At 43.1% G+C, this 13153-nt stretch overlaps 1 protein-coding gene across 2 annotated transcripts in view; it reads right to left on the bottom strand.

Annotated features, from left to right (window-relative positions):
• Positions 1-13153, bottom strand: part of IL17REL (interleukin 17 receptor E like) — a 47981-nt gene that overhangs the window by 15378 nt on the left and 19450 nt on the right. For both annotated transcript variants that reach the window (XM_066589898.1, XM_066589897.1), the window contains exons 2-4: positions 12846-12873; positions 8900-9049; positions 2028-2134 (exon numbers count right to left, since the gene is read on the bottom strand). In XM_066589898.1, coding sequence (XP_066445995.1) covers positions 2028-2134; positions 8900-9049; positions 12846-12873 — 285 coding nt within the window. The remainder of the gene's footprint in view (positions 1-2027; positions 2135-8899; positions 9050-12845; positions 12874-13153) is intronic.

Raw genomic sequence — 13153 nt, 5'->3', positions numbered from 1 at the left:
GAGCCTAGTACATTTCCCTAGGTGAAACACATTGGGACTTCATTTGTATATTTGTCACCTAGTAGGGATATTGTTAGGGTCTCTGCAATAGGGTCTCCTTACAGGGTCGCTCTTATCAGGACAGTCACCCGGTTGTTGTAAGGCATAACAGTTGGTAGGGAATAGAGATGAGCGAGTATACTCGCTAAGGCACATTACTCGAGCGAGTAGTGCCTTAGCCGAGTATCTCTACGCTCGTCTCTAAAGATTCAGGGACGGCGGGGGACCAGGGAACAGCGAGGGAGAGCGGGGAGGAACGGAGGGGAGATCTCTCTCCCTCTCTCCCCCCCCCCCCCCCCCCCCCGCTCCCCGACGCAACTCACCTGTCACCGGCGCCGGCCCCCGAATCTTTAGAGACGAGCTGGGAGATACTCGGCTAAGGCACTACTCGCTCGAGTAATGTGCCTTGTGCAGCTTTTTTTCCATAGGGTGCTATTTAACTGAAGGCCAGCCCTGACCATTACATTCAGCCAGACCAGGGACCATACTGGGGGTGAGAACTAGAGAAACTGTAGCTGTGGGTCTCAGAGGTGGTACCTGCATCTATCAGAGTTTAATGACATATCCTGTGAATAAACCATGAAAGTCTCAGAAGGAATTACTTCTTAAAGTAGGTTGTGTGATTATAGCTTTTCTGGATTTGGGTATATTTCACACTGGGTGATAATGATGCCGGAGGAAGCCATCTTATTACCACATTGCAAGAACTCCATGTACATACTTGGGATTTTTGTTGCTGCATTACCACTTTAGTGGCAAACAGAAGCACTTCTATTTACATTTTCCGACAGCAACGAATGAGAAACTTAAAGAGGTTGTCCCGCGCCGAAACGTGTTTTTTTTTTTTTTTTTTTAACCCCCCCCCGTTCGGCGCGAGACAACCCCGATGCAGGGGTTAAAAAAACAAACCGGAGAGTGCTTACCTGAATCCCGGCGGTCCGGCGTCTTCATACTCACCTGCTGAAGATGGCCGCCGGGGTCTGCTCCCTCCGTGGACCGCAGCTCTTCTGTGCGGTCCATTGCCGATTCCAGCCTCCTGATTGGCTGGAATCGGCACGTGACGGGGCGGAGCTACACGGAGCCGGCATTCTGCACGAGCGGCCCCATTGAAGACAGCAGAAGACCCGGACTGCGCAAGCGCGGCTAATTTGGCCATCGGAGGCCAAAAATTAGTCGGCACCATGGAGACGAGGACGCCAGCAATGGAGCAGGTAAGTATAAGGGCTCATGTCCACGGGCAAAATGTGATTTGAAATCCGCAGCGGATCTCCCGCGCGCGGATCCGCACCCCACAGGGATGCATTGACCACCCGCGGGTAGATAAATACCCGCGGATCGTCAATAAAAGGCATTTAAAAAAAAATGGAGCATGAAAAAATCTGGACCATGCTCCATTTTCATGCGGGTCTCCCGCGGGGACGGCTCCCGCGGGCTTCTATTGAAGCTTATGGAAGCCGTCCGGATCCGCGGGAGACCTAAAATAGGAATTAAAAGCATTTACTCACCCGCAGCGGACCGCGAAGCTCTGCTCTTCCTCACGGCCGCATCTCCCTTGCTTCGGCTCGGCGGATGTGCCCGGCGCATGCGCGCGGCACGTCGACGACGTGCCGGCGACAGGAATTCATCCGCCGGCCGAAAATGAAGATCCGGCCGTGAGGAACAGCTGACCTTCGCCGCCCGCTACGGAAAGGTAAATGCTTTTAAATTTCTATTTTCAGCGCTCATGTCCGCGGGGCAGGAGGGACCCGCTGCAGATTCTCCATGTAGAATCTGCAGCGGATCTGATTTTCCCCGTGGACATGAGGCCTAAAACTTTTGATAACTTCTGTATGGCTCATAATTAATGCACAATGTACATTACAAAGTGCATTAATATGGCCATACAGAAGTGTATAGACCCACTTGCTGCCGCGGGACAACCCCTTTAAGGGAAATAACCCTTTAAGATTACAGTAATAACATTATTTTCAGAGAGGTTATTAATTTACCTTCTCTTCAGATTTCTTTACTTTATTCTTCATAAACTTTATGTGCATACATTGATTCATTTGAGAGCTTAGTGACATTGTGCATATTTCGACCCCACGGATATGATCTAACAGGAAATTGATGACATACATAGTTAATCTTTACATATTTAAGATATTGTAGAATTGGTGACAGAAGAGATGAAGGAATACAATATAATAAGGAATATAAAATAAGGTTCTTTTTTTAAGCAGGGTATTCAGAGTGAATAAAAATAAAAATTCAATTGAATATGTATAATTTAGGTGTTTAATATATTACACAAAAATGACATATTCAGATGTGCACTGCTCGCCAAGATTAGCAAAACTGACATTCTTTATTAACATGTATGCAGCATGTATAAAACGGCCTTCAAGAAGAGCCACTGCATAACACTTACCAATAAATGGCAATAATCTGAAATGATTCAAAGTATATAAATGTTATGAAATAGCAACTCTTGATGCCCCTCAGAACTAACATTAAATGTGCAAAATAGACAATCACAGTTGTAAAGTGCTGTTCAAGCTGAATGGTGCACTCATACATATTCAGAATTCCCAGTTAGGAACATGCATAGACCAATGGTTCAAATTTCCCTGTTGGAGCTATATTATCTCTTCCCAGCATATATCCCCTATTTTACTATAAAAATGTGTATCCATAAGGCACTTCTGTGTGTCCAGAGGGGACCATGAACCCCACGCATGTCGCCTCTAATGGCTCTGTCAGGAAAATTAGAATACTGAACACTTGTAATAATAAACTTTATTTGTATAGCGCCAACATATTCCGCAGCGCTTACATAGACAGGGGGGATACAGAAAGACAAAATACAAAAATTACAGAACCACGGTTACATAGTAATCAGTTGATGGAAACAATAGGGGTGCAGGTCCTGCTCCAACGAGCTTACATACTACGAATAGTGGGGAGATACAGAAGGTAAAGGGCTGGAGATGTGCGCGGTATGGCGGGCTGGAGATGTGCACGGTATGGGGAGGTGGAGAGTGAGGGATGCTATACACAGGCAATGGTCAGACATTTAGCCGTGTGACGGCAGAAACAGTATGACTGCAGGAGCGGTTTATGATATCTAGCAGGGATTGCAGTCAGTAGGTCAGGGAGCATGTTATCAGGCGGAGTACAGAGGGCTTTATTTAGGGAATGCGGTATGCCTCCCTAAAGAGGTGCGTTTTTAGAGCACGCCTGAAGTTCTGCGACTCCTGGATTGCTCGGGTAGCCTTTCGTAGTGCGTTCCAGAGGACAGGTGCTGCTCTGGAGAAATCTTGGAGGCGGGAATGTTCGAATTAAAGGGGCACTCAGTCTGGTTTCATTAGCAGAGCGGAGAGCCCGGGCTGGGTGATGGATTGAGATGAGGGAGGCGATATAGGGGGGCGCTGCACTGTGGAGGGCTTTGTGGATGAAGGTAGCGAGTTTAAATTGAATTCTGTATTTAACGGGCAGCCAGTGCAGTGATTGGCACAGGGCAGAGGCGTCCGAGTAGCGCCTGGACAGGAAGATGAGCCTGGCTGCCGCATTCAGGATGGATTGAAGAGGGTAGAGTCTGGTGCAGGGGAGGCCGATCAGCAACGAGTTGCAATAATCGAGCCAGGAGTGGATGAGGGCAACAGTAAGCATTTTTAACGTGTCTACAGTGAGAAAAGAGCGGATTCTTGCGATGTTCTTGAGGTGCAGCTGACAGGTTCGGGCAAGAGATTGGATGTAGGGGGTAAAAGAGAGATCAGAATCAAATATGACCCTAAGGCAGCGGGCATGTTGTCTAGGAGTTATGGTGGCGCCACACACTGAGATGGAGATGTCAGGATGAGGGCGGTTAGTGGAGGGTGGAAATACCACATAGAGACAGCAGACAGACAGTTAGTGATTAGAGATGAGCGAGCACCAAAATGCTCGAGTGCTCGTTACTCGAGTCGAACTTTCAGTGATGCTCGAGAGTTCGTTTCGAGTAACGAACCACATTGAAGTCAATGGGCGACTCGAGCATTTTTGTAAATGACTGGTGCTCCGCTAAGGTTTTCATTTGTGAAAATCTTAGCAAATCACCAAAGTCATTTAAAAAACACAGAAATGGATAGGGCAGGCGAGGAGCAACATGCAGAGTTGCATTTTGGGCTCCGAGGTCTCACTATTAAGCCACAATAGTGGCAAGAGTGGGACCCCCCCACTGTCAGCATAAAGATCGTTCTCCTCTGCTACAGCTGTAACAGAGAAGAACGATGTTAGCCCATTGAATTCAATGGAGCCGGCAATAAGATCGTTCTCCTCTGCCACAGCTGTAACAGCTGTGGCAGAGAAGAACGATGTTAGCCCATTGAATTCAATGGAGCCGGCAATACAGCCGGCTCCATTAAAAGCAATGGGCTGCCGGCGAGCGCGGGATGAATTTTCGGGAAGGGCTTAAAAATATAAGCCCTTACCTGAAAAAGAAAGATTTTAGTGTAAAAAAGAATAAAAATGCAGGCATTCTCTTCAATGGAGGAGCTGCTGCTGCTGGCGACTCCATTGAAGACAATGGTCTGCTGGCACACCTGAATTCTTTTTCAGGGAAGGGCTTTACATATAAGCCATTCCCTGGAAATGAATTAAAAGTGATTTAAAAAACAAAAAAATAGATACTCACCTCCCTTCAGCTGCCAGGGCACAGCCACGTCTTCTCCTGCTGTCCCCTGCACTGTGGTGCTGAACTGCTGTCATTCAGCTGAGAGCTGCGCTGAGCCAATCAGAGGCAGCACTCACTCACCCATTCATGAATTCATGAATGGGTGTGTGAGTGAGATCTGCCTCTGATTGGTCAGGCTGTGACCAATTAGAGGCAGCTCATTCAGCAGGCGGGGATTTTAAATCCCCAGCTGCTGAATACTACTCACAGCTGTTCAGAGCAGTTCAGGAGGACTGCCGCCGGCCGCGCTGAACTCCGTCTGCCGGGACCAGGTGAATATATATTTTTTTATTTTTACACATTTCTGGATGAATTGCAGGGAAGGGCTTATATATTTAAGCCCTTCTCGACAACTCATCCCGCGCTCGCCGGCAGCCCATTGCTTTCAATGGAGCCGGCTGTATTGCCGGCTCCATTGAATTCAATGGTCAGTGCTCGTTTAATCGAGACGAGTACCGTGTGGTGCTCGTCTCGAGTAACGAGCATCTCGAGCACCCTAATACTCGAACGAGCATCAAGCTCGGACTAGTATGCTCGCTCATCTCTATTAGTGATGTTTTGGAGTAAAGGTGCAGAGATGTCACGGGAAGAGGTGTATAGCTGGGTGTCATCAGCATACAGGTGATATTGGAGGCCAAATCTCCTGATGGTTTGTCCAATAGGGGCTGTGTAGATAGAGAAAAGAAGGGGGCCGAGGACAGAGCCCTGGGGGACCCCAACAGCAAGGGGAAGAGGAGGGGAGGTAGAGCCAGCAAAGGAGACACTGAAAGAGTGGTCAGATAGGTAGGAGGAGAACCTGGAGAGGGCAGTGTCCTTTAGGCCAATGGAGCGTAGCATACTGAGGAGGAGTTTGTGGTCAACAGTGTCAAATGCTGCGGAGAGGTCGAGGAGGATCAGTAGGGAGTAATCCCCCCTCGATTTGGCTGTCAGTAGGTCATTGGATACCCTTGTAAGGGCAGTTTCTGTCGAGTGTTGAGGTCGAAAGCCAGACTGTAGGGGATCCAGGAGAGAGTGCTCTGATAGGTAGCTTACAACACGGGAGTAAACCAGCCATTCTAGTAGTTTGGAGATGAAGGGGGCGTTTGAGATGGGTCGGTAGTTGGCAGCAAGGGAGGAGGTGAGCGAAAGAAGCTGAGAGGCAGATGGGGAGTTGGGGTCATTAGTGGGGATGTTAAAATCACCTAAGATGAGGGTTGGAATTTCACAGGATAGGAAGTGGGGGAGCCAGGCGGCAAAGTGGTCCAAAAACAGGCGAGCAGCACCTGGGGGGCGATAGATAACTGCTACTCGCATGGACAGCAGGCGGAAAAGCCGTAGCGTATGTTACTCAAATGATGGAAAAGTGAGTGAGGGTACAGGGGGGATGACCTGGTAGGTACATTTCGGGGAGAGAAGAGCACCTACTCCTCCGCCACGCCTGTCATCTGGTCTCGGGGTATGGGAGAACTGCAGGCCATTGTAAGACAGTGCAGCAGGGGAGGCCGTGTCAGACTGCTGTATCCACGTTTCTGTGAGAGCGAGCAGATTTAGGGATTTAGCAGTAAAAAAGTCGTGGATGGTGGGGAGTTTGTTACATGCTGACTGGCAGTTCCAGAGGGCACATTTAAAGGAGTCAGGGGAGGCTATGCATGGGCTAGCAGTTGGGCTTGGGGATTTTATTAGTGAGTCAGGTAAGGGGTGATAGCTGGGAGCAGTGGAGGGTGGGCCAGGATTGGTAGAGATATCCCCAGCAGCTAGTAGCAGCAGGATAGCGAGGGTTAGCAGATGGTTAGGAGATTTATGAGGATGACTGTTATTTTTGTTAGTGACATGAGGGGGTTTGAGGCTAAGCAAGAAGGTAAAGAGTGCATGCGAGCTGTGCATAGGTGTACTTGTGTACCTTCTTCTAGCATACTACACCTGTACAGCTTGTATCCCAGCTTTGCTAATCTTGGCAAGTAGTGCACATCTTTGACTTTTGGGTTTCTGTGTATAGTGTTATATGGTGTGTAGTCATGTTTATTCTGAACCATTATTAAGTGGTGCCAGTCTATTTTTCTTTAAGTTTTATATATATAGTAATGTTAAAAAGAACGTGCACCAGGACATGATGGGGTTACTATCTTTTCTCCTTAGGGAGAGCACCTAGATGGTGAGTGAGGAGACTCAAAAGGCCATTCATGCTCCTCTGGGTAATATGCAAATAAGAAAGATGGAATATTACCTCCACAGTGCCACATATTGGAAGCCAGGACATGATAACACAGTAGTGCTTAACAATTTAATCTTATGCTATGCATAACCCTCTGCAGGGCCTAATTGGAAAAATTAAAAAGTACCATACACAAGTGGTATATACTAGTAATAAAATGTAGAAAAAAAATATATTAAAAGTTAAAAAAACAACTTTACACATTTTTCAAATAAAAAAATATAAACAATGAAAACAAAACATATTTGAGATCACCGTGTTTGTAAAAGCCAGGACTATTAAAATACCCCACTATCTATACTGCACAGTGAATGCCTTAAAAAAATCATAGGTCTCAAAATATGACAATGGACAGCCATTTTTTCTTTAAAAAAAATTTCTGTATTTTAGTAGTAAAAAATATAAACTAGGAATTTGTTATCGCCATAATTATACTGACCTACTGAATAAATTATACGGCATTTTTTACTGCACTGTGAACGCCATGAAAACTACCCCCCAAAAAATGGCATCATTGCTTTTTCATTTCACCCCACTTAACCTTTTCAAAGTTTTTCGGTAGATTATATGGTGCCACTGAAAAATACAACTCATCCGACAAAAACCAAGTCCTCAAACAGTTATGTCAATGGAAAAATCTAAGAGTTATGGCTCTTGCAGAGGGATAAAAAAACAAAAGTAAAAAACAAAATCTCTAGTCTGAAGGAGTTAATAATTTTTAATAACAAAGTAATGTTGCTTTTTTTTTAGTCCTAATAGGAGACTTAGTGGTGCTTCTGCATTCCGGTAAATCGTACTTTTCAATATTAGCCTATGAATGTTGACGGTCTAATGTCAACCCTTGACAGTTAGTGGTGGGGACCAACGATACAACGACAGTACTGAGAACTGGACCTAAGAAGAAAATATCTAGTCAAATGAAGGCAAGTACCCTGTTTCCCTGAAAATAAGACATACCCTGAAAATAAGACATAGCATGATTTTTTAGAATTTTTGAGGATGCAAAATGATTTTTCAGGCTTTTTGAGGATGCTTGAAATATAAGCCCTACTCCAAAATTAAGCCCTGCTAACAGTTAATTTTAAAAAAGTCAATTCAAATAGTGTCCAGGCAGCTATACATGTAAAAAAGTTAAACCTTTTTGAACAAAAATTAATATAAGACACTGTCTTATTTTGGGGAAAACATGGTATGAAAAAGAAAACAGAGAGAGTCAGCGGGGCTGTGGTTGCACAGCTACCGTGTTTCCATGAAAATAAGACAGTGTTTTATATTGATTTTTGTTCAAAAAGGTTTAACTTTTTTACATTTATAGCTGCCGGGACACTATTTAAATTGACTTTTTAAATTAACTGTTAGCAGAGCTGAATTTTGGAGAAGGGCTTATATTTCAAGCAACCTCAAAAAGCCTGAAAAATCATTTTGCATCCTCAAAAATTCTGGAAAATCATGCTATGTCTTATTTTCAGGGTATGTCTTATTTTCAGGGAAACAGGGTATGCAGACATCCCTGCTAACTTCATCCCATGACAGATCCTCTTTAATAGGCAACTAACTATATGTAGTAGTATTGACATCCTTCAGTAGAACCCCAGGTTGTTATGACAATCCACCAACAGCAAATGATTGCATGATTGGGGGGGGCAGTAGAGTCTTACATGCCACAGTCAGTATTGTGCAACACCTGCAATTGAGTTTATCATGGCCATTGTAGGCAGGCATCCTTTCGTCAACACAGTCAGCACCCGCCGGGTATGAAGCTGATCCTGTCTCTTACATGCACATCATAGATAGTTAAATAGTTTTATTTTGAAACTGAAGTTGGATATCAGAACATTTCTACCAACTCCACCCAAAACTGACTTCATCTGCAACTCCTCACATGCATTTTTATGACAATCCCATCTTTATTTATTTACATATGAATAACTACTGGATAGTAGCATCGTTATGGAAGACATCACATGTGTTCATACCGTTGAGAATTACTGTTCCATTTACATTTAAAAGAAGAGAACATCGACTAGACCGTGGACACCTCATAACTGTAGATATTTTTATATTTTCCAAAACAGAAGGTGTTAATGACTGAGGAGTTGCCCGGCAAAATAGGTTGAATATATCATCTGTAAATAAAGAGATATTACAGTAAGATTAGATAATGTGCAGATATAAGTTAAATACGAAATGTATCCAATAATAAACTATATGGCAAAAAGGTAGTATGTGGACACCCAAGTATCACACTTACTGTATATTATCTTGTCGGACAATCCATTCAACAACTATGGGTGTCAATATAGACTTTGTGACCCTTTACAGGCTATAAAAGTCTCTACTGATTTGGGAAAACTTTTCCGTTTACATAGCTACATGAAGGCTTGTTTTTTTCGGGCCGACTTGTATTTTTCAATGTTACCATTTAATATACCATATAATTTTCTGGGAAACTGCCCACAAATGTGCAATTCTGACACTGTATTTTTTTTCTGATGGTATTCCCTATGCAGTATAAATAATGTGTTACTTAGATAGATCACCCTTTTACGGACACGAAGATACCAAATATGCTTTTTCTTTATTTAAATTTTTTTACTAAAATGAGAAAAGATTTTTTTTTAAACTTTCACTTTCTCTATATTTTTGCCAATAATTAAACAAAACTTTTTGTTAACTTATTTCTACATTTTTTTTGTCCCCATAGGGGACTTGAACTTGCAATTGTTTTATTGCTCATACAGTATAATGTAATACTACGGTATTACATTAAACCGTATTTTCACAGGCAGTCTATGGCCCCCCATATACCATGACAATCGAACGTAACCCTGCAATCGAATCGGAATTAGCGCTAATCGTGGTTGTTGTGGGTGGGTGCTGCTATCACAGACAGCTGGCACCCTTTTTGTATGGAGCAGGATTGGCTTGCAACCTCTCTCCATATATGCCCCACACACCAAATACGCCCTGTGGTGTTATGGGATTAACTATGGGAAGCCATTGCATAAAACTCCTAAAGCACAGTCCCTGTGCTTATGTCACTTCCAGAGACAGTTTGGAACAGCAAAGATAAGATTTCTAGACACGATGAGGGACAGTTACCAAATGCTGGACACCAGAATACTGTGTTAAAAAAAGTCTACAAATTTTGTGCAAACCCTGTTTGCGCAAAAATTTGGCAACTTTTCTTCTTCCTGTGCTGGCCCTGCCCCTTTTCTTTTAAAAGTGGGTAGATCTCGTCAGGGAGAGGCGTGGCCACCACAGACTGACCGATTTATGCAAAACTGGTGTAAATTATGCCAGAAATGTACACTTGGATGGGACCATGTTTACCTCTCCAAGAGGCACACAGCAGAGCTGGGAATGCACTGAATACATGAAGAGGCCTGCTTCTCTTCATGTATTTGGGCACCATGCACTGGAGGAAATCTTACTAAGCCAAGCGCAGGAAATGCCAGGCGTAGCACCCCCCCCCCCCTCGTCTCCCATAGTGTTTTATTATATTAAGTGCCTGATTGTAGTTTAGAAATAGTAATCATAGCTAGACATAAAGATCAGGAGATCCACAAACTTACAATGCATTTGTAGTCAGAGATAATAATAAATGAGGTTAATTACACTAATAAATGATGACGTAAGAAGAATTTCTATTTCAGTTCATAGAGTAATGTTTGGAATGAATTACACAAGACATCTGCAAGGTGATTGGAGTTTACTGACAATAAAACATTACTATAAGTCATAAGGTGACTCACACGCCTTCCTGTCTGCTGCGTAAACCTTCCAATGCAATGGAAACTATGTGACGTGAAGAGAGTAGCGGATGGAAATAGTATATGGTGGGGAGCTCCCTCTTTAGTAATCATGTGCGTAATGCCAGCAAACAAATAGGTAGGCGGTATTCTGATTAAATGAGATAAGTATCGCACACCACAAGTTCAAGAACTGCCCCACTTTATAAAAAACCAGTACACATTAATACACACATCATGCTTCTTAAAGAAGCAGTTCTAGGAAATACTTTCGCAGTTTTACATGTTGCTAATCATGTCACATAAGAAAGTCAATGTTGTAGGGGTTGATCCAGGGAACAGTCTGATTGCCATTAGGGAGTCGGGAAGGAATTTTTTCCCCAAAAGGGCTAATTGGCTTCTGCCCTTGGGGTTTTTTGCCTTCCTCTGGATCAACACAGGAGGATAGACAGGCTGGACTAGATGGACATGTCTTCATTCAGCCTTACATACTATGTTACTATGTTACTATGTATGTATTTTCAAAAATTGCTTCAAAACAAACTAAAAATCATTAGGCTACCTGTCCACGAGCGATAGTCATAGCATGATCAGCGGTGATAAATCGCCCACGGATCACGTTAAGAAAAGCTTTCCATAGGCTAACTATGGAAAGCACAGTCCGACATCTACAAGCAGGGAATCAGCAATTCTCCGCTTGCGGGATTAAAATCGTGGCATGCTGCGGTGAGCCTATATAGGCTCATCACGAACCCCTGTCAGTGCTCCCCCTCCTCCCCTGCGGTGGAATGTCGCTAGCAATATTCCATCACGGTGGTGGACAGGCAGCCTTATGCTGAGTGTCCATGGGTGGGATGGAATATCGCGAGTGATATTCCACCATAGGGGAGAACTAATGTCACCGCGATTTTACGGGATGAACCTATCTTCATGATAGGTTCATTGTGGAGAATCGTGGCAAGTCGTAGCATACCATGATTTCTAGAAATCAGTGTATTACGTTTTTCACTCAGGATGCTTTACCACCGAGAGGGGAAAAAAAAACACAGGAAGTTGTCAGCAGCTCCTTCTCACGCATTTTGTAGTGCCGATAACGCAAAAACATGGCTCCAGTAGACATGTGCAAATTTATTGCATTGATGGAAGAAAAAAGCTGTAATTTGGGACAGTAATGCAACAAATATAAGGACCGCTTTGCCGAGGACCAAGCCTAGGCTGACCAAACGCAGTAGCCACTAGCCATGCCAGAAGCCCATCATCCTGAAAATAGGACATTCTCTCCAGACATCAGCTGGCACTGAACTATCACCGCAATGCAGGAAACCTCACTAAAATGGTGAATGTGCGGTCATGTGATTGTTTCTTGTGGATTTGGCTAGTTCTGACATCATCAGCTTGCTTCTCTGCATTTTTACTGTATGAAAAACGCAGGCAAAAGTGCACAAAAAACACATAAAAACACAGCTCTAGGAGGCAGTGAAACGCTGCATTAAAAAATGCGGCGCTTTTACAAATGCCTGTGTGAGAGTGCCCTTAAATGTTTAAAGGCAATGTGTCATCAAAGAATTACATATTGTGTGCATCAGGTTTTTATGTTAAACATAATTAAGAAATTTTGCAGATTTTTTTTTTGTATTTTCGATGTCGTGATCGATATTATAAAAAAAAAACAGTTTTCACACTGACCACTAAACCTAATGATAGTCTGATACTTCCTGTTCTCTAGAGAGAACTTTTCAGCACTCATCTCAGTGCAGGCAGCATTATAATAAAAGGTGACACCTATAAATGGATAACACAAGATCCACCAGTCACAATACATGATGGTAATACATCACCTCCTTCCTGCACAATGATCCATGCACACAGGTTACATAGCATGCCTATAATAGTCTGCCATAGAAGTCAATGGGTCCTCTCTTATCCATTGTGTCTATGGCCCATACGTTCTGGTATAAATGCTGCTGCAAAACTTATCTCTACAGCAAAGGCAAGATGGCAGACCCACAAAAAGTTTACAATCAGAAAAGAAAATCAAATTAGAAAAATTGAATATATTTCACTATCTGGTAAAATATACATGTGACACATTGCCTTTTATGGTGTCTGGCATGTCCAACTGGTTTGACTTGTATAGACAATATTAACAGCAATAAAATAATATACTTACATGTGGGTTTGCTTTTACAATGAACTCCCTAAAACAGAACAAAAAATACAGGCATATTAATAATGAAAAAATGCTACATTTTCTTACAAATGTGTAGTTAAAGGGGTTTTCTGGGACTTAGGTCATCATTAGTTAAATCCTAGAAAATTCCCTTTAATCAAGACCATGGAATCTAAAATTAAAGGAAGGTATGAGAAACAATGAAAATATTTTTCTTATCAGAAAAATGCAAGTTTTGAAGTTAACGTATTTTCACAAAATATACGGTATATCTTTTGATTACAGGGTTATTCAATATCATAATGTTA

Source organism: Eleutherodactylus coqui, chromosome 2, assembly GCF_035609145.1.
Source record: "Eleutherodactylus coqui strain aEleCoq1 chromosome 2, aEleCoq1.hap1, whole genome shotgun sequence".
Taxonomy (NCBI): domain Eukaryota; kingdom Metazoa; phylum Chordata; class Amphibia; order Anura; family Eleutherodactylidae; genus Eleutherodactylus; species Eleutherodactylus coqui.
The sequence above is the reverse complement of the archived record's forward strand: the minus strand, read 5'-3'. Positions and strand labels throughout refer to the sequence as shown.